This window comes from Cladophialophora bantiana, assembly GCF_000835475.1.
Source record: "Cladophialophora bantiana CBS 173.52 unplaced genomic scaffold supercont1.7, whole genome shotgun sequence".
Taxonomy (NCBI): domain Eukaryota; kingdom Fungi; phylum Ascomycota; class Eurotiomycetes; order Chaetothyriales; family Herpotrichiellaceae; genus Cladophialophora; species Cladophialophora bantiana.
The window spans coordinates 144793-163792 of NW_015971581.1; the positions used below are offsets into that span (position 1 = coordinate 144793).

Below are 19000 nucleotides of genomic sequence, written 5' to 3' on the forward strand. Positions count from 1 at the left end.
TTGTATGTCAGGTCATACACCTCAAGCTCGATATCTGTTGATGTTTGTAGCTGGCTGCTATTGTTTCAGGTTCCGTGACGCCGTCGCCATGAGGCAGTTGTTGTGAGGGACGGGTAGGTTTCAAATGCGCTTGAGAATGACACATCAATAGACAGCGTCAGTCCTTTTCCACCTCGTTCTTCTTCACGGCTTCTCTGTCTCGTTGGGCGTAAGCCTCTGCCTTTTTGGCTGCAATCTCATCAATGAGTGGACGATTGTTGAGTGCGGCCGCTGCAGCCGCTTGTCCAGCCTCAACTCTACTGGACCCCTTTCCACTGCCAAGGTACTGGTTGTCCCAGCCCCAGCCAGTCAAATACACTCCAATAAAGTAGGTCTCTCTGCCTTGACCGTAGTGAACAATAGGGTCTTTTTCATCAACATAATTGATCTTAATACCCTTTGCAAGAATCCTTTTGGCCAGCTCCTCCTTGCTCTTTTTTGATGGGCCGTGATTGGCGGCGAGAGCAGCCTGCAATTTTGGTTCCCACAACTCATGAAGCCATTTCTTCGCTAACCCTGCCGCATCCGCATCAGACAGGATTACAGCAGCGACGTAGGCCTCGAAGACATCTCCTTTGATCTTGAGCCAGGCATGGGGCGCCTGATTTTGGAATTGTTTGTAGCTTTGGATTTGCTTGTCAAGACCGTAGAGGCTAGCATATTGGCCGATTGTTTCATTTCTGACCAGCGTCTCTCGAATTTGAGACATCTTGCCCGGATCTAGATGTGGAAACCGGTCAAAGATTATCTGAGTAGCGAAGAGCTCGAGGTAAGCGTCTCCTAGGAATTCGAGTCTGTCGTAGCTGGCATGGACATTGCCGGGTGCCTGACTTGGGTGAGTGAAGACAACTGATCGATACTTGTCATGAATTTGTGGCAGAGGAGGCAATCCATGATTGATTGGGATCTGAGGACTGTTGTGATTCGAGGGCTTTGAGTCGTCTCTGTGTGGCTTTTTCGGGCGGTGGTGCTGGTCGCCCTCGAACTTGCGCTTTCTCTCGAAGTCCGGCATGGTCTGGATGAATACCTAGGTAGAGAATGCCGCTCGAAGTGTTCTTATGATCCGTGGAACAGCAGTACCTGGAGAAGATACCTGGCATGGCATGGTAGAGTGTGGAAGGCAAGATGAAGGTGAAGTCCAAGTTTGGAAAATGGCGAAAAGAGAAAGTGGAGGCGGGTTGCATCTCTTAGGGCAACTGTAGCCGGACCGCAGTTCCGAGGCCTCGAATTCACTCAATCCAGCATTTCTCTCTCCCACTCCCAGCACATTCAATCAGCCAACTTCTCTTCCGTATAGCATTGCAATGGCTTCTCCGTCGAGGGGTCGACTATTACAGCTGATGCAGGTATGCTCGAGCCCAGCAACGCACCGCGCCCCTGGCCAAACGCTGGCCAAACTTGACGATCCCTTCAGGGTACATCCTGCTAATGCGCCTAAAATTCTACAGCTTCAATGCTCAATCTTCTCTACGACGTTCAACCCGATGCAGCAGCGACTGGGCAACAAAGTCCTGCGTCAGCGACTAAGAGGGCCTGCGTTGGCCTCGTACTACCCCAGACGATCCGCCACTGTGGAAGATGTCCTGAACGAATTCAAAAAATTTGATCTGGAGGGTTTCAACGAAGATGAGGATGACAGACTGGAAAATGTGGCTTTTGCTAAGTTACGAGGAAAGGGTGCGCCCAAAAAGAAGAAAACGGCAGCAGGTACAGTCGCCCAACTCGCCGGGAGCAAGCACGAAACTAATGAATCCTGCAGAGGGTCGCGCCCACAAGAAGAGGAAATAATCTTAGCTAAACACGGTCTCGGATTGCTGTATATCACCATTGAGATACCCTCCACAAATTTGATACATGCTCGGTTTGCGACTCTCATGTCCTTGCTAGCTCGGCCACCAGGCCTCCTTGCACTCAATCTCTGGCAACGATCCTCAACCTCTGTATTCGCGCGCCCCAAAGCTCTGCCCGACTCTTGGTAGTCGCAGATTTTCTTTGCATAAGGGGTGGTGCCATTCAAGTCAACATTGCAGCGATCCGTTCCACCGGCGACCGAAGTCGGTATTATCGGTTCTGAAAGTCGAGATCGGCCGAGGCTGCCAATACAATGTTTGGTGACTTTCCAACCTCTTTGGCGCAATTATCAAATGCGTCTGTTACCAAATCCCAAGGGACGGCGGATTGCCGGCTTCCCGGTTCTCGAAAATGAGCTGGCTCCGACATGCGCCCGCCATCATTCGCCAGGGTCAGTTTCGAGAAACCATCTCCGCATGCTGTTGCAAGTTTCTTCCCCGCAAGCTTCTTCCGAAAATTCCTTTCCCACGGACGACTCTACCCCTCTGTTGATTGCCCCTTGTTCATACATCATGGTCCTCGAACCTTCTTCTCAGATGGTTTGGGTCACTGCGGGGCATAGAGATGGCCCATTGGCCTATATATCTTTCACGCTCGACTTCCGGTGGCAGCATGTCTTCCTGTCGTTTCACGTCTTACCCTCTTCTCTCTCCAACGCACCGTGAGCTACCCCTATTTGAGTGAATCACTGCTTTTACATAGATATTTGCACCATGTCTGGTCTTCATGAGGTCCAAACAGGCTCCGGCAAACTGGCCAACAAAGTTGCCATCGTCACAGGTAAGTGGCCACGTCTATGTCGATTCTCATTCTGTTCGTGCGATTGTAAAACTGGCACAAGCAACCAAAGAGTGATTCGACACCACATTCCATGCCTAATGCAATTCGCCTTTAGGTGCCGCCTCGGGCTTCGGCCTCTCATGTGTCCGAAAATTTCTCGATGAAGGCGCCAAAGTCGTCGCTGCGGACATGAATGAAGCAGGTCTGCAAAAAGCCTACGCAAGTGCCGCAGACAGCCACGTTGCAACTCTTACCGCCAATGTCACCTCGTCCACTGATTGGAGCAAAATGGTTGATCTTGCCGTATCAAAATTCGGTGGGCTGGATATCGTGGTCAACAACGCCGGCACATCCTACAAGAATAAACCTACTCTGGAGGTTACGGAGGCAGAGTACGACAAGGTCATGGCCGTGAATGTCAAGAGCATCTTTTTGAGCATACCGGCTGCGGTCCCCGCCTTAAAGAGCAGGGGTGGTGGCTGTATAATCAACATTGCCAGTATAGGAGCCATGAGACCCAGGCCAGGCTTAGTCTGGTATAATGCGAGCAAGGGTGCAGTTGCGAATGTGAGTCTTCTGCTGTTTCTTCTGTCCATCTAAGCTTGACTCGTTCTATATCTGCATCTCCCCCTCCATCTTTGGGGCTAATGGTTTCTCGGAACAGGCCACAAAGGGTCTCGCCGCCGAATTCGGCAAAGACCAAATTCGCGTGAACGCCCTTTGCCCCTTACTCTCCGGCACCGGCCTCTTCGAATCCTTTGTGGGAGTCCCCTACAATGAGGAAAACATGAAGAAGTTCTTATTCAATGTCCCGCTGGGGAGACTGACGGATCCCTCCGACGTGGCCAATGTGGCGGCTTTTCTGGCGAGCGACGAGGGCAAGTTTATCACTGGCGTGAACTTGGAGGTTGACGGCGGCAGAGCCGTTGGTTCGTAGGTTATAAGGGTTAGCGTTAGCCATGGAGGTTTGAGCAGTAGATGGTGTATGAGGCAGAAAAGCATATGGACTCTGAACCGGAAAACATCAACCAATTCTTTTGTTTTCCCTATCTCTTCAATCCTGCTTGGTTCCGCTCAAATTCATCTCGGGGAGAAAATGTGGACCATCCTCTGGACTATCGTCACAGCGCATCCGATCAGACTTTTGTGTTGAGACCTCTCCATTTGGGAGACAAGATGTGCAAAAGCAAAAGAGAAGAGAGCTCTCCTTGGCGCGCACGCCTTTTCTTATCCAAGTATCCATTCCAATTTCCTTTTTGCTAGTATTCCGGCATCAAGTTCGAGTACAAGTCTTCATCTGTAGTGTCATCCCTGTCCATCCTGTGTCATGCTTTTTGGTGAAATGATATGATTCAATGACATGCGCGCCCGCTCAAATTCATTCTCCTTCCCAGGACTTCTTTCGTAGGACAGAGGGCTGCTTGATGAGGAAGAAAGACGGCGCAAATTGTGCTCCTCGAGGGACTGTCCTCAGTCCCTTTAGACCGGAGCCGCCATAGATCACCCAATCAACCAGGTAAGATTCCCTAGAACGCTGCTCTTCCGATTCCATCTTCCCCTTCCATCAGCTGCTGCAAATGCTGTTCTGCGAGGTCACTACGCAACGACTCTCTCTCACTCTCTCTTTCCCTTACATCCCACTCATTCAGCACTTCGCGCTTGAGTTTTTGTTTCTCGGCGATCTCGGTCCGCATTCGTTCGGCTTCTGCTTCGAGCATCTTGATCCGCTTCTCCTGGTCAGGGGGCAGGCCTGTGGGAAGCAGTTTGCCCCCCGGCACGATCTTCTCGTTAGTTGCGAGGTGTTGTTGAACGGTATTGAAGCGCTGTGTACGAGGGTATGTCGTACTGGTGCTATTGTTGCCGCGGAACGGGAATGTGGGCTCGCCTCCGGCAGGGCCGCCTCGTCCAAACCCGCCGCGGTAAGCGACCCCTCCACCATAGTCACCGCGGGTGCTTGTGCCAAAGTCGCCTCCGCGCCCGTAACCTCCCCCTCTTGGTCCGTAGGGAGCTGGGCCTCTGAATGGTAAGCCACCCCGACCACGAATTGGAGGACCCGAGAAATCTCGAGATGGTGGACCATCGAATCTACCGACGGCACCGCGAGGTCTGGTAGGGGCATTAAGTGCAGAGGCGCCTCCGCCACGATTGTGAGCAGACATGGACATTGATGCCGCAGGCCCGGTAGGTGGGGACTGGATTGGTTGACTGAAACTGCGTGATGGACCTGTGGGTGGTGGTCGCTCGTAGATACCGTTTCGATAACTGCTGGGACCAGAGGGTGGTTGTCGGATCTCGCCATTCATCTGCACCTCGTCCCGCGGCGTATTCACATCGGTTTCTCGAGACCGTTGATCTCCATCTGCGACTGAACGAGGAGCAGGTGATCTGCCTCGAAAGCTTGCCGAGTCGGCATTGTCGTAATGATCTCGAGTAGGATGTGCTGGTGATCTCGGCTGAGAGCCTGCCAAGCTTGCCCGGTCTGGATGAACAGGGGGAGACGACCTTCGTGAAGTGTTGTGCGATGCTACACCAGAATCTCTCGGCGAGAGAGACCGTCTCACCCAGTTGTCAGGTTGCCTCCGACGTGGGGGCGTTCTTGACCTAGGTCTGTAACTCTCACCTCTTGGTGAACCTCTGATAGGTGATCGATCACGATCAAATCGGCTTCGTTCGGGGGAAAACCGTCGTTCGCGTTTCGGAGAGCGTCGCCCAGGATCGGGGGAGAAATCTCTGTATCTCTTCGAGTCTGGTGGACTACGAGTTCTCCCACCAGGTGGTGACCTAGATCTCCTTCTCGGTGGCGATCTTCGGGGGGAATAACGGCGAGGGGGTGATCGTCTGTTTGCGAATAAATCTTCTCTTCTATTTGGTGGTGTCCGTGAACGTCGGCGAAAGACTGGGGATCGACTGCGCGGTCTAGTTGCTCGTGCACTCGTCGCTGGGACGTAGGAATCAATGTCATCTCTTCGCTCATCCCGCCGCGCCTCTCTTCTGTCAGCCGTCCATGTGTCTGCAATAAAGCGATCGCGGTCACGCTCCCGATCACGATTTGGAGGTCTGTACGAATTGTCGCCTCCTGAGCCACCGGGCCTGTAGCTTTCACCTTCGCCAAAATATTCAACGTCTGGATGGGGGTCTCGTTCTCGATGTTGTCTGTCGCGAGGCGCGGGCGATCGCCGGGACCTGACAGGAGTCAGTTATCTCGAAGTCAGGACTGCGGAGAAGATGAACGTACCCCCGGTAGCGGTCCATGAGGACAGTCAGTAGCGAGGTCAACAAGAAGTGAGCGCGAAATGCCGCCTACTAAGATTCACCTCACTTTGAACTGGCGGTACATAGTTTCGCACATGATGGGGTTGTGGCACGGAAGATTGCCAACTCACCAAGTAGCTTGGAGGCGATTTCACTACTGGATGCGTTCCTGGCTCGCTGGATCCTGAAAATATATGCCAAGCCTTCAGCCTCGCAGCACAAGGCTCCAGCAGTTTTCTCCAACTCACTAGTGGCACTTTTCATCTCAAGGTACTCCGTCCTTAGAATGCTGCTGATGAACACAGCTGATGCTCTTGCTTCTCCAATAGTCTTCTGATTGTAGCTATGTACAGTATTTAGAAGTGCTGATTTTTCTCGATCCCTTTGGTTTTGTCACTGAGGTCAGACGCTACCCCTGGCGATACGGAATGCACTCGCACTAGCTGGCCCCAAACTCCAGCGCGATGCGCCCCATCAACTCGTGGTCTGCGGGACATCAGGTCGGGAAACAAACACTGGCACAGCTGAAACAATTCAAAGTAGTTTATCTATCGCCGCATTCAGGACCCTGCATCGTCAAGCCAGAGCGTCCAGTGGTGGCCATCTTCCAACAATCTCCCAGAGCCTCAGCTCAAAATGTAGCCTGGTTCAAATGTTGGCGGTTAGAGTGGATTCCGAATCGCTGGAAGCAAATAAGTGGACCGAAGAATCACACTAATATTCTTGTAGGGACGAGCGACGGTAGGACGTAAGACGCGCAACATACATATGTTTCTTGGCTAGTGCTGAAGAGTGGGTCTCGACGGAGGGTGACCAAGGTATGCACGCGTCTTGGTGGTGGCTGTCCCTTGGGGTATATAGTCTTCCGCTGCAACGGGCTGACCAAGAGTCGTATACAGTGCCAAAATGTTTTGTTGCCTTTAAATGCATCGTGTTGCCTTACCAACCGCAGTCCGGCAATTCTGTTTAACCACCTTTGCGAGAACGTCGACCACTTGAGCACTCCCTTGTCCTGTTGTGCTACCCCTAGTCTGGGTTGACTGCTCAGGTCGAAGGCGCTTGGGAAAAAACTCGCAAACAATGACAAACACGCCATGCATTCGAGGTATGGCTTCGAAGCAAAGGCACGAAAGAAGCCGGCTGAGGCATTTGAGGGTGGTTTTGCTTGAACGTCCCGTCGCGAAACCTCTTTGATCGACCGCCGGCGGGAGACAATTTGTCCAACATACGGTGAAAAGACCGACCTGTCAAGAAACGACACGAGAATATCATCTCATGCGCTCACTGTCACGATTGAGGACATGATCTTCGATGGTGGTGTACCTGCCTCTCAATCATCTCTTTCCTCTCCTCTCTTCATCCCTCTTCTGCCTCTTCCTTGATTCTGTCGCAATCATCTCGGACAAATCTTCCTGGAAATCCCAATTTGGATTCTGCTCCGCTCTACGACCCTGCTCGTACGCCCGGCGCAGTTCTTCTTTATCCATTCCATCGTGTGCAGCAAGAGCATCCGGGTCCATTGACACATCCACATCGCCAGGCTTCTTGCGTTTCCGAGAGGTATCATCTTGCCCGAGGACAGGGATGTTAGCGGCGGCTTGCTGTTGAGCGGCCTTTAAATCGTAGACACGGTCGCCACCGAAGAAACCCTCGACACGAGACTGGCGTTCCGGAATGACTTGATATGCGGACCGTGGGTGAGATGACTCTTCGGTTTCCGTGCCACGGCGTTTGCGTAAGTCGAACTCGGAGACGGTTTCCGTGCCACCAATCTCAGTGGGCACGGCAGAGGTCATGCCGCTGGGTGTTTCCAGACCAGTTGAAGCCTCTAACCCACCATCGATTTCTTCTTCGTCTTCCTCCTCCTCTTCCTCCTCCTCCTCTGATTCTTCTTGTTCTTGTAACTCACCCCACAGTTCTTTCTCGACGGGTTCGCCTTGCTGGGCGTTCTGTTGCTGTTGTAGTACGCCGAAGATGTCGCCACCGTATAGAGGTCTGTTGGTTGCTTCATCAACGGGTGGTTTGCCCCATTGTCCAGGTGCGAATCCCCAACTTGCGCCGGGTGGGGGAGGAGCATTCACTCCAGGGACTTTCAGGGCAGGATACGAAGGGGGGGGTCCGTATCTCTGCATATTGATCAACCACGGAGGAGGTGCACCAGGGGGCATGTTGAGCGCCTCCTTCAATTCATCAGACAATTCCCCGGGTCGCAGGTGTCGTAGATTCGTTTCAAACTCCTTGCCCTCGTAATAGACCTCGCCATACCTAGTCAACTCTGGTTTGGTCTGGAACCTGAAGAACGCGTCGTATAGTTTCTGGTAATCAATATCAAGTTTGCCTGTCTTTCCCTGTACTCGCTCACGTTGTTTCTGCTTCAATGTGGCGTTTTCCTGCTTCTCCAAAATCGCGTCTCGCATTTCTGCGATACCGGTTTCTTGGATAAATTTCGGCAGCGCGAAAGGCGGCTTTTCGATACCCCGTTTGGAAGACAGATACTCTCTCTTAAGCGACCAGTGGCTCGGCACAGGAACAACGTTTCGATATGACTTGATGTGGACTAACAACTTCGGATCGGGTGCCGAGGTGTCTGTCCATTCCACCATCTCAGGCTTTTTGACAAGAGCCTTCAGTTCTGCCACAGACAGCTTTGTCATCTCTTTCTTCTTTTTCTTTGAGATTTTTGGCACTGAATTCTCCTCATCTTCATCTGGAATATCATCATCGTCGTCATAATACACTTCAGGCTTCTCTGGCTCCTTCAGCGCGGGACCTTCCTTATCCACCTCTTCGAATTTTCCCATGACGTCTTTATACATGTCGAACAGAGGATTCTCCTCGTCGACGATGAGGGGCTCACTTATGGGGCCGCCATTGCGCGCTTCTTCAGATCTAGTCTTTCCGCCATTCGGTGCTTCGGGTGGCTCTTCTCTTGGCTCAGGTTTGGTGGTATTTCCATCGGTGTCAGGGGTTTGTTCGTTGCCAGCCTGCATGTTGTTAATCTTGTGTACAGGTTTACAAGAGAACAAGTATACCTTTTTCTTCTCCTTCTCGGCCTTCTTCTTTGCTCGCTTAAGCTGATTCTTTGTCGGCTTCACAGCGGCAGCCATGGTGAAAAGGTGTTGTCTCGAAGACTATTTCTGCAAAACGAATACGTGGCACACTGAGTAGCGCAGATTTGTTACTTCGATATGCCCTGATAAAAGTGCAATGGCAGTGAAAACATCGCCAGGAGGTGATCGCAGGAACGATATCGAAATGGTGATCACCATGGGATCACAAGAAAACGAAGTAGGAGACCAACGTTGTAAAAATGCCAAGCATTCGCAAGATTTATCCGAGTCTACTCCCTCGCCATTTGGCCATCCAAGGTCATCGTCCGCAAGGCTGAGGGTCAACATATTATCTTCATGCTTCACATAATTCGCATTAATTATCTACCCCATACTTCTCACTGATGATTATCATTATGTCTCAAACATTAACATATATGCGTGTACGGAGGATCATTTGCAGACTTATTTCCTAAGCCAGGCCTCTACTAACGCTTCATCAATAGCCTCATCCCTCTTGCTCACAATCTCCCTATCCCAATCCAACCACTCCCCAGCCATCGTATTTCCCATCTTCGACCTCAAAACACCAACACTCAGATCAATGATATATGGTCTCTCAAAACTCTGGTAGAAGATTGTCGCCCCGCATACAGAGCAGAAACTCCGTACCACAAACTCCGAGGATTGATAGTGGCTGAGCTTGTCAATCTGTCTCGTTTCTTTTGTCAGGGGCCCGAAAACGATTGGTTCATTGTCCAGGGTGAAGAATTGTGATGGAGGTATGTACGTCCATGGCTGCAGGGTGAAGCCTAATGTCAGGCGGCAAGACCGACAGCAGCAGAGGCGAGCGTAGTATTTGCCGCGATCCTTTTTAGGTACAAACCACCCTTCACTGGTGGAAGTATACGGCGGTGAGGCAATGAGGAGTTGACACCCACCGCAGTGGCAAGAGACTTTAATCATTTGGCCTTTACTGGGCGATGAGGACGGCCGAGTCAGCGACGTCTCCTGGAGTTGTAGAAGGTCGCCCTCCTTCAAGGGACCATTGTCTTCGATGCTTGGCTCGGTCCTATAGCAGGGGACATTGCGGTCGCCGAGCTTCGTGAGGAATGGCGCGATGCCACCATCCGCTGCGTCGCCGAGGTACCAGTGGCACATGATATTTGTGACATTTCCCTTTCCTTTCACATGACTCCCTTCGCCTATACCCTCCTCGCTTCTCTCTAAGATGCCAGCACAAGCCAACCATCTCCCATCCCTTTCAGAGCGAACGAAGACGTTGCAGCCGCATTTCTTGCAGAAATACCGGGTATATTTCTCGGAAGACTTGTAGGCAGTGGTGCATGTGAGTGACTTTTCACTGGGCGCCCCAGTGAGTGTCACATACCATGCACCTAGCGATCCCGTTGTATGTCGGCATACGTTGCAGTGGCACATAATGGAGTCATTAGGCATAGATAAATTCGCGAGGAGAGAAGAGGGTTCGTAGACGAGGCCGCAGTGGCATGTAAGATGGGATGGAACGGACATTGTCGTTGTTAAGAGGCCACCAGACGAAGGCTTTCGAAATGCGCTCGATTCAAACAGAGGATAGTCAGCCAAACCTCACACCAAGGCGGCCACCTACTATATCCTCTCCCGATGTGTTTCCCCAGAGAACAATACTGATCAGCAACAGCTCGCGCCCTGCGGCTTCTGTGGCTTACTTTTACGCCCTTGTGGTCAACTTATTTGTCGATCGAGCGGCGTCAAAAAGCGCCAAGACAGATAGTGACCCCAGGATCTGGATGGAGCAGATAGTCATCAGTGCAGGAACCGACCGTGGGGCCTTGTGGTGTGGGGACTAGTCGAAAGATTGACTCTTGACCGCTGAGATGGCTAGAGATGCTCTCAGGTAGCGTTGTTGATTGGGTGGGGCGTAGAGATTGGCGGACTTGTTGCATCTATTCGTAATGTTGCAGCCAGAGACCAGACACAGCGGGCACAGTGATGACGGAAACATCAGCCTTAATAGATTTTATTTTTAACCGGTGCTCATTTTTGCCAATTGGCTCTAGCATTACACACACGACTGTACTTCCCAGTGTGGTGGGTATCTCCCCCTCAACCAACGCCATGCCGAGTCCTGTTGGCATTACAAATGCCTATAAGGAAAGCATCATAACGGTAACAATGAATCATGAAGCACCAAAGCCACCCATTTCGTCCATGCCGACGCCCCAGCCGCCGTTACAATGACACCTGACTTTTTGTGAGCGCCCGTCTGCGCACAATCGCTTCCCATGCAAAATCGACCTTTGTTGATTACATCTGCTTCGTGGCCATCCATCAAACCGTCCAACATCGAGCGTTATGCCATTGTGTGGAGCACATCAAGCACCGGGGAGATTCTTGAGGTCGCCGAACCCGCCGGCGTTTCCTTGCTCACCAAGCCAGCTGGGCTCAACCAAGGAGTCCTTTGCCTGAAGAAGATATCTGTAGGCGTGCTTAATAGTCGCGTCACTCACACCAGCAACTTCGCTGATTTGTTTCGTGGACTTCCCAAACCCTAGCAGGTGACTAGCAAAATAGGTGCATGCAGCAGCATTGGATAACGGACTTCGCCCAGCCAAACCTTCGACAGTAGGTATCTTCTGAGCAAGCTCTCGTGCAATAGTCGATACTCGAAAAGGCAGTCCGACCATATTGCAGTACCGGTCACAGAGGTCTTCAGGCTTGGTTGACTGGGTGCTCTTGAAACCCAGCAGATTACGATTCGCAATCCCGCCGCTTTCCTCAATGGCCTGGATACTCTCATTGGACGACTTGGTGAGGAACTTCTCCAGGTTTTTGTATGCTCGTCCGATCTCCTTCTTGGGGACTGATGTCAACCCGAAGATCTCACTGAAGGACCGCGGCGCCTGATGTTGACGACACGCAATGAAGAGGCATCCAGCCAGAATGACCTCTGTCTGCTTACCACGGAGGGCATTCGCTTCGTAGACCCGCTTGAAGTACATTTTTGCGGTAGTCTTGATGGTAGCAGTGAGCTTGGCCTTCTCGCCCCAAGCCTCGATTTGGGCATAGGCGGTCTGCAGAGCCTTGTCCGCCTTGTTCTCCTGTTGCATGGCCTGCGCCTTCTTGAGCTTCCGTGTCTCCTTCGATACGTTAGGTCCGCCGCCACCAATCATCGTACCGGCATTGTTGGTGAGGAACAACTCATTGTCAGCTTCACCGACACGGTTGGGATCTTCGCCTTTGCCTTCGTCAGAGTTGAAGGTACGCCACTCGGACTCGTAGCTGACCAAGCGCTCAGCAAGGACCATTCCACAATTGGCACAAATGGTATCGGCATTTTCTTCAATCAAATCAGGAGGCACCTGCTTGCAATCGGGACAGATGAGATGAGTATTGAGGTTTTCGCGCCATGCTGGCGCTTCTGGAGGTTGGTTCTCGACGCCCGCGGTCGACATCTTGTCTGGCTTGGGCCCGGGCGGTTTCAGAATACTCTTTATCACACGACCAACGAGTCTCCCCTGCAGGCGCTGGGTTTGTCGTCGCTTGATCCCCTTGTAAGTTGTCCGCAGGTTGTGGTTATTTGCGAAGGTCTTGACGAACAGCGGCGAATACAGTTTGGCGGTAATCAAGGACAAGGCCGGTGGGGCCGAATTCTGTCCCAACAGACTGTAGGACTCCCTACACCTGACCGGCTGCTTTCACAGGAGGAAGGTAGGGAAGGCGGTCATGAAACCGATAGGAATGGACTTTGAAAATATTATTGTATTAGAACGAGCGGATAGGTAGTGTAGACGCAGACTTGGAGGTCGTGGACCGTCGTACACTGGACGAGGCAGGTGTCAGTCAGGTCATCAACAAGTGAATGAGACAACCCAAACGCTGAAGCCAAATGATGTTCTTGTCAACTATCTAAAGTGATGTACCTTTCTCGCGCAAAGTCGATGACGGGGAAGAGGTTATCGCAGTTGTTTTTAGATACAGCGCAGGCGTCAACGAAACGTGGATCTGACTTTGACCGTTCAACCAGCGAAGGTCTCGTGAGTCAAGGAAAGCCGAGGGGTTTTCGAACACGAAGAGTCGTTGTCAGCGGATCGTTAAAGTTGCGCAAGAGCGTCAAAAATGCGTTCTGTGATGAAGCGACGATGACAGAGGCGAATTCTTGACGGTCTCTGCGATATGTACCAAGTAGATGGCGGGATGGTGGAGAGAAGGTGGTAGAAATCTCTGACTGAGGCGCACGTTGGGAATCAGAAAGGCCTTAAGTCAGCGCCTAAATTTGATCACGTGGTTGAGCGACAGATTTGTGTTGGCATTAAACCGAATGCAGTTAGTCCTTCTTGAGAAGCTACTCTTTGATCGTTGTCGATGAGAGCTTCTTCACACAGACGGAGGATCTCATTGTACCTTTGTCAAATCTCAGCAATGGCGCAGGCTCTCAGGACCAGTGTAAGTGTCTTATCCAGGCGCTCCTACTGCTGTTGACCGGTGATTTAGACCCGTCTCTGTGCTCGGATGAGCCCTAGAACGCTGCTAGCTTCTCGCCGAAGCTTTGTCGCTGCCCCCGTCTCGAGGATGCGTCAGTACACCTTCTCCTTGCTTCAAGAAACCTACTCATAAGCCACAGCGGACTTGATTCAAGACCTGTACCTGAAAGAACTACGAGCGTACAAGCCCCCGCCACAAAAAGCCTCGGATGCCGAGGGACACGTTCAAAAATTCACACCTCCTGCCGTGCCCAAGTCACCAGAAGAGACCAATCTTGCAAGCGAAATGAAGGAATACGAAGACCAGGTTGTTGAGATTGAAGGACAGGCTGCAGCAGGAGAGACACAGCCTGAAGAAGACTTTTTCGAGGACATTGAGGAGGAAGATGAACCTGCACACCATTGATGTCGTCGGAAAGGGTCTTGATAAAATCGTTTGTAAAATCAGTCAGGACATGACATAAAACATTGGGAGCTACTCGGTTTTCAGGGAGTGGTCAATTCAGTTCTGCTGCACAACGGAACCCAGACGCTATGCAGAATCCAGCCCGTTTACACACCGCGTTCCAATAAGAGTTTTACATTTCCAGAAGTTTGAACGTGAGCCCGACTATCGGAAGGATTTGGCAAATGTGAAAGAGCAGGTTCGCAGTGGGACTCTGCAGTTTTCTGTAAGATTGATTGTGCCGTTCCAGTTCCCGCTTCCAACCATCCAGAATGGCTCGATCGTTGTCATGCTTCATGTTGGTAGGAGAGAGCAGCAGAGCAAGGATCGAACTTCCATGATGGATTGCTAACGTCCGCGGCGCCAACTTATTGCCAGCATAGAATCCGTGTCTCTTCCACCCTCTACCTTCCGAAGGCAATCACGTTCATGTCCGACGGCAATGCTCCAAGGCATCCCACAAGTTTTTGTACCCCACAAAATCTGACACTCCAGCTTCAAGACCACTCACAGCGGATAGAGGTTGCAGTAGCGGCCGGGCAAGGTGCCTGATATCTACGTAATCCGTGGTGACGATAAGGTAGACCGACTTGACAGCTGCGGCATACCGAGTAAGCATTCCGTGATTGAGATCTGGGCCAATGGGCAACCTAGATGTGTTACATATGCCAGAGCGACGGCGGGAATGTGCGGAGGACCGCCAGCTAGGCTGGTACCAGGGGGATATTATATGGGTAGTATATGGGGTGGTCCATTCGGCCAGATGGGGATAAAGTCCGGACCTAGTTAATGCTCCTATCATAGAGTGGATAATATGCATCAGACGGAAAAAGAAAATGGAATATCTTCCTACGATGATGCGATTCGACAGGGCACTATTGGTGTCAACCTCAACGATAACCCAGTTTTGTCGAGCTGATTGCGGGCGGGCGTCGAGGAAGCGAAAACAGGCTATGCAAGAGGCATCCAAGAGACACCCAAGAAGCACCATAGCCGCTAGGGGTGGCGGGCTGGGGGGCTGCAGTCCAGGCCCATCGGGGTTTGATGACGCCGACTGTCTCTCTTCAGGCTCCTCGCTGGACCATTCAGACACCCTAAAGGGCCAAGGCGCTCCACCACCACTGATCCTAATCCTCCGCCTGCGACCTCCAAACATGCGGCTTGCGACGTGCGCCCTGAGCCTGAAAGACTGACACAATCTTGATTTCCACTGTTCCAACTGATACGTACTGCTCCTTGTTTGCTTCGTTGTCCCATCGTTTGTCCTTCACTCTGCCCATATTGCTCATATTGTCCTTCGTTCATGTCCTTTCCCAATCTTCTTATTCTTGCCGTCATTAATTCTTAGATCTTTGACTCTTGTATATTGGATACCACACTGTTCCTCCCACCTCCAGCCCCTTCAATAGCGTCTACCGATCCGCTCTTCCCGGCTGGCTGAACCTGTTGTCCCTCTCGTCTCAGATCGATGCTCCTCCTCTGTTGTGTCGAACCTAATGGCGAGGACTAGGAAAAAGCTCACATCTTTTGCTTTGGCGTAACCGCAGCGACACAAGTGCCTAGAGTCGGTTCAGCTTTGGCACGCCGCAATCATGGCCATGGCTGCACATGTCGAAGGACAGATTCTTCCCGCCCTCCCTGTTCACGCTCTGGCTCCTCTACCCATTCATCCGGCCGCTGCCATGTCTTCTTCGGAGTCCTTTGAACCTGGTCCTCCCAGGGACCTGGTGCGCTCAGCCAGCTTCACTTACTTGCCTGCGTTGGAAACAGAGCATTCTGATTCTTCTACGATCAAACGTACCTTCTCTGAACACATCATTTCCCTTCCCTCTGATCCTAAAGTCAAGGTTAATGAAAGCACACATTCGGCGAACTTGGAACTGTTCCGCCGGGTTTCCAGAAAAGCAAAGAGGAAAATGTTGGCCAGTGCTCGCTTCTCCTTGTCGCCGGATGATGATGAGCCCCAGCTGCGTGAGCCGAGTACCACGAACGCCGATAAGGATGGACAACCAAGAAGTCTCAGCCGCTCTGTTGCAGGGACGCTTCGGACCATCGCCCGAAAGTCATGGGCTGCGTCATCGAGATCTTCATCTCCTGCCCGCCAAGGAGATAGGACTCCAGAGAGAAAGCGAAGTTGGTCACCCAGCAAGCGGAAACTTATCATCGCTGCAAACTCGGTCGCAATCCCGGAACCAGCGGCGTCAAGTCCTCCCCTGCGGACGTCCCCTGATGAGAGCGAATCCTTGCTCGAGAATGCCATACAAACTCCAACCGGTGATAGACGCGCTCCAACCCCTACACCCGTGCAGAGACCACTGTCCGTCATACAAACTAGGAATAAGAGCGACCTGAATCTCAAACGGATGTCGAGAAACTCTTCAGCAACTTCTCTGAGGAGTTTTATGTCGAACGAAAGATCTCAATCGAGGCTGTCGCTTAACAAAGTCCCCCCTCTGCCGTCTTCCCTTTCCTCCGATCGCCTAGCGGCTCTCAGCGCCGAAGCACCACGGAGGAAAGACCCTCTATGGACTGCCTTTAGGACCCTCGACGGGGAGTACAGCGGTTTCCAAGCAAAGACGAGCCTTCAGAAAGCTAAAGTGCTTCGATTGACTCTGATCCCGTTTCTTGTCAAGTACGAACACAATCCGTCTCATAAATCTCTTCGAGCCGAGGATCTAGATCGACGAGTAGTCATTCTGAACAAGTGGTGGACCGGATTATTGGAGATGCTTCATGGAGCGAATAACCAGTCAATTTCTGGCACGGACAGGCCTGCATTTTTGGAATCCGCTACCAGGATCATGGTTCGGCCGGAATGGAGGATACCGGGCTTCGCTTCAATCCCAGGCGAAAGCCCGCAGCGCCATTCGATCCCCAAGTCCAAGTCGACGAATTCTCTCGAATCGGAAGAGGCAGACTTCCTGGTCGATTCGGTTCACCAGAATGTGCGTAACATCTTCGTCCAGAACTTACTCTCTCAAATGGAGTTTGTGACCGGCATTTTGTCGTTACGTACTGCTCCTCAAAGCCTGGTTACGTTTGCGGGAAAAGCGTGTGCCTATGCCTTCTTCTTTTGCCCTGGCGTGGCAGACATGCTGGTTAGGTTGTGGTGCCTCCCCTCGAGCGCTTTACGACGGCTGTTCAGGCAATTCGGTGTCGAAAATGGAGAGAAGCTTGATTTGATCTCGAATGCCCTAGCAAGGAATTTCCCGCCGCCAGTCCGCAGCCTTTGTGTTGGATCCCAAGCATCCTTTTCGCGCCGGCTTCAGCAACGAGGTCCGACTCCGCCCGGTTCTGAAAGGATTAATTGGTTTCAACCTTGGGTCACGAGATGGTCTGGCCACAACAGCGATTTGTTCTTTGTCTTCACCAAGCAATATCACCTTCTAGTCTCTGAGTTTCTAACTGAAGAGATCCCATTGAAGGACCGCGCGAGTATTCCTGGCCTAGTCCCGGTGTGCGCGCAAATGTTGGTTATTTTGGAGACGACGATCTATCGGCAAGCTGGTCAGTTTGGAATCGAAAGCTATGCACCTGGTACTGGATCTCATATGGACAACCCGGATGCACTGGCTCCGATGCCCATGACAATTGCGAATGCAACTCGTTCGATTGCTGAAAACCGATTGATTATGTTGCTGAGAGATGTCATGGGAGACCTCGATCCTGAACACTCGCTTTTACGAAACCTGTTCTTGACGTCCTTCGACAGTGTCACCAAGGCTGCGACTGTCAAAATTTCGCTGTACAATAACGACGCATGTTTTGTGATTTGTGATTTCATGGAAGAAGTTCTTCCCATCATGTTCCGTTACCACCAGACATACATCGATACCCCAGTGCTCGACTGGCCTTTCTGGCTAGACGTCTGCAAGCAGATGTTGCAGAGTTTAACCACTCTAACCCAGATACGATCGATCGCATTCTTGTATAGTACTTGGTCCATTCTAATACATAATGAAGGACGAAAGCGTCAATTGGTCCTGGAGTGGCTATTGGATGGGAACATATTCGAAAAGCTCTTTTGTCACTGGTCGCCCATGGTTCGGCATTACTTCTACCGCCTGTTGTGCTGGAGGGTGGCGCGATACGATGGGCAGGTGTCAGACCTGGACTTGTAAGTCGGAATCTGGGATTTTCTTCGTGGGGGGCACTGACAACGCAGCAGGGAAATCTTGGAGACGTTGGCAGCTAGGTTAAATAAATGCTGGGCGAATTACCAATACCTGATTGCGGAAGCTGAAATGCGAGGGGTTATACCACCGTCATCAGCCCCTTGTTCACCTGCACCTAGCCGTGTCCTCGTCATCATCCGCACGGACAGTCAACCGATCATGACACCCTCAAAGACACATTTCGAGAGGTATCTGCCGGCCTCGATCGTCACTCAGAGTTCGCCCTATCAAAACCACTCTTCCGTTCTCAGCACAATCCCAGCGGCGGATTCACCTGCTCAAGGAAACAGGAAACGGTGGAGTTTGTTCCGTGGCCTGAATGTATTTGGCAGCCCCGGAAACAATCGGCCAGGAGAGGTCACACCGCCGGGAAGCCCTGACGATAGCGGCGTCTCGACTTCTGGTGATGGTCCGGGCCCGAACAGTGCCATTACTGCACAAAAGAGACCGACTACTCCTCCACACCAGGCATTCTCATTCAAGTTCTCCCTGGAATTCTTGCAAGGCCGAACGAATTTAGAGAACAAGAACCGGATGCTGGGAGCACCCCAACTTCCGCCTAACGCGCAAAGCATCCTCATGGCGCGACGGAGCTCGGAGAGCGGGGGCAGTAGTAGTAGTGGCAACAGCAGTGATGGCGGCAGCAGCAGCAGCAGCAGAAGCGGAGGAAGCGCGGGAAGCGCAAACAGTAACGACACTCGAGCTCGAGGCAGAGTAGCAGAAGTGAAGCCATTGAAACCCAAAGAGCATGAAATGGGCACAGCACGATATAGTGGACGATCACTAGCGGAATGGGCCCAGGTGTTGAATGAATGTCGCAGCTTCTACAGCAGACGGAAGCAGGAGGGGGTCCCGCGAGACAGCCTCGTCGAGACGCCGACCATGGGTGTGGAGAATTTCCGCTTGATGGGTGGTTGATGATAT

The 19000-nt window shown here is 51.9% G+C and overlaps 9 protein-coding genes across 9 annotated transcripts; 4 read left to right on the plus strand and 5 right to left on the minus strand.

Moving 5' to 3' along the window:
• Positions 1 to 157: 157 nt before the first annotated feature.
• On the minus strand, positions 158 to 1051 carry Z519_05056 (uncharacterized protein; the record flags this gene model as incomplete). The annotated part of the gene is made up of 1 exon (XM_016762797.1): positions 158 to 1051. One exon carries the CDS (start codon positions 1049 to 1051, stop codon positions 158 to 160), a length of 894 nt encoding a protein of 297 aa, XP_016620410.1.
• A 292-nt stretch (positions 1052 to 1343) lies between these two features.
• Positions 1344 to 1827, plus strand: Z519_05057 (uncharacterized protein; the record flags this gene model as incomplete). Its single annotated transcript, XM_016762798.1, has 2 exons — positions 1344 to 1746; positions 1799 to 1827. The coding sequence occupies 2 exons, from the start codon at positions 1344 to 1346 to the stop codon at positions 1825 to 1827; spliced, it is 432 nt and encodes a 143-aa protein (XP_016620411.1).
• Positions 1828 to 2603: 776 nt separating this feature from the next.
• Positions 2604 to 3607, plus strand: Z519_05058 (uncharacterized protein; the record flags this gene model as incomplete). Its single annotated transcript, XM_016762799.1, has 3 exons — positions 2604 to 2670; positions 2786 to 3237; positions 3335 to 3607. 3 exons carry the CDS (start codon positions 2604 to 2606, stop codon positions 3605 to 3607), a joined length of 792 nt encoding a protein of 263 aa, XP_016620412.1.
• A 589-nt stretch (positions 3608 to 4196) lies between these two features.
• Z519_05059 (uncharacterized protein) lies at positions 4197 to 5922 on the minus strand (the record flags this gene model as incomplete). The annotated part of the gene is made up of 2 exons (XM_016762800.1): positions 4197 to 5853; positions 5906 to 5922. 2 exons carry the CDS (start codon positions 5920 to 5922, stop codon positions 4197 to 4199), a joined length of 1674 nt encoding a protein of 557 aa, XP_016620413.1.
• Positions 5923 to 7256: 1334 nt separating this feature from the next.
• Positions 7257 to 9029, minus strand: Z519_05060 (uncharacterized protein; the record flags this gene model as incomplete). The annotated part of the gene is made up of 1 exon (XM_016762801.1): positions 7257 to 9029. The coding sequence occupies one exon, from the start codon at positions 9027 to 9029 to the stop codon at positions 7257 to 7259; it is 1773 nt and encodes a 590-aa protein (XP_016620414.1).
• A 408-nt stretch (positions 9030 to 9437) lies between these two features.
• Z519_05061 (uncharacterized protein) lies at positions 9438 to 10412 on the minus strand (the record flags this gene model as incomplete). The annotated part of the gene is made up of 1 exon (XM_016762802.1): positions 9438 to 10412. One exon carries the CDS (start codon positions 10410 to 10412, stop codon positions 9438 to 9440), a length of 975 nt encoding a protein of 324 aa, XP_016620415.1.
• A 935-nt stretch (positions 10413 to 11347) lies between these two features.
• Z519_05062 (uncharacterized protein) lies at positions 11348 to 12427 on the minus strand (the record flags this gene model as incomplete). Its single annotated transcript, XM_016762803.1, has 1 exon — positions 11348 to 12427. One exon carries the CDS (start codon positions 12425 to 12427, stop codon positions 11348 to 11350), a length of 1080 nt encoding a protein of 359 aa, XP_016620416.1.
• Positions 12428 to 13394: 967 nt separating this feature from the next.
• Positions 13395 to 13862, plus strand: Z519_05063 (uncharacterized protein; the record flags this gene model as incomplete). Its single annotated transcript, XM_016762804.1, has 3 exons — positions 13395 to 13418; positions 13467 to 13548; positions 13597 to 13862. The coding sequence occupies 3 exons, from the start codon at positions 13395 to 13397 to the stop codon at positions 13860 to 13862; spliced, it is 372 nt and encodes a 123-aa protein (XP_016620417.1).
• Positions 13863 to 15493: 1631 nt separating this feature from the next.
• On the plus strand, positions 15494 to 18994 carry Z519_05064 (uncharacterized protein; the record flags this gene model as incomplete). The annotated part of the gene is made up of 2 exons (XM_016762805.1): positions 15494 to 18018; positions 18070 to 18994. The coding sequence occupies 2 exons, from the start codon at positions 15494 to 15496 to the stop codon at positions 18992 to 18994; spliced, it is 3450 nt and encodes a 1149-aa protein (XP_016620418.1).
• Between the last annotated feature and the right edge of the window lie 6 nt (positions 18995 to 19000).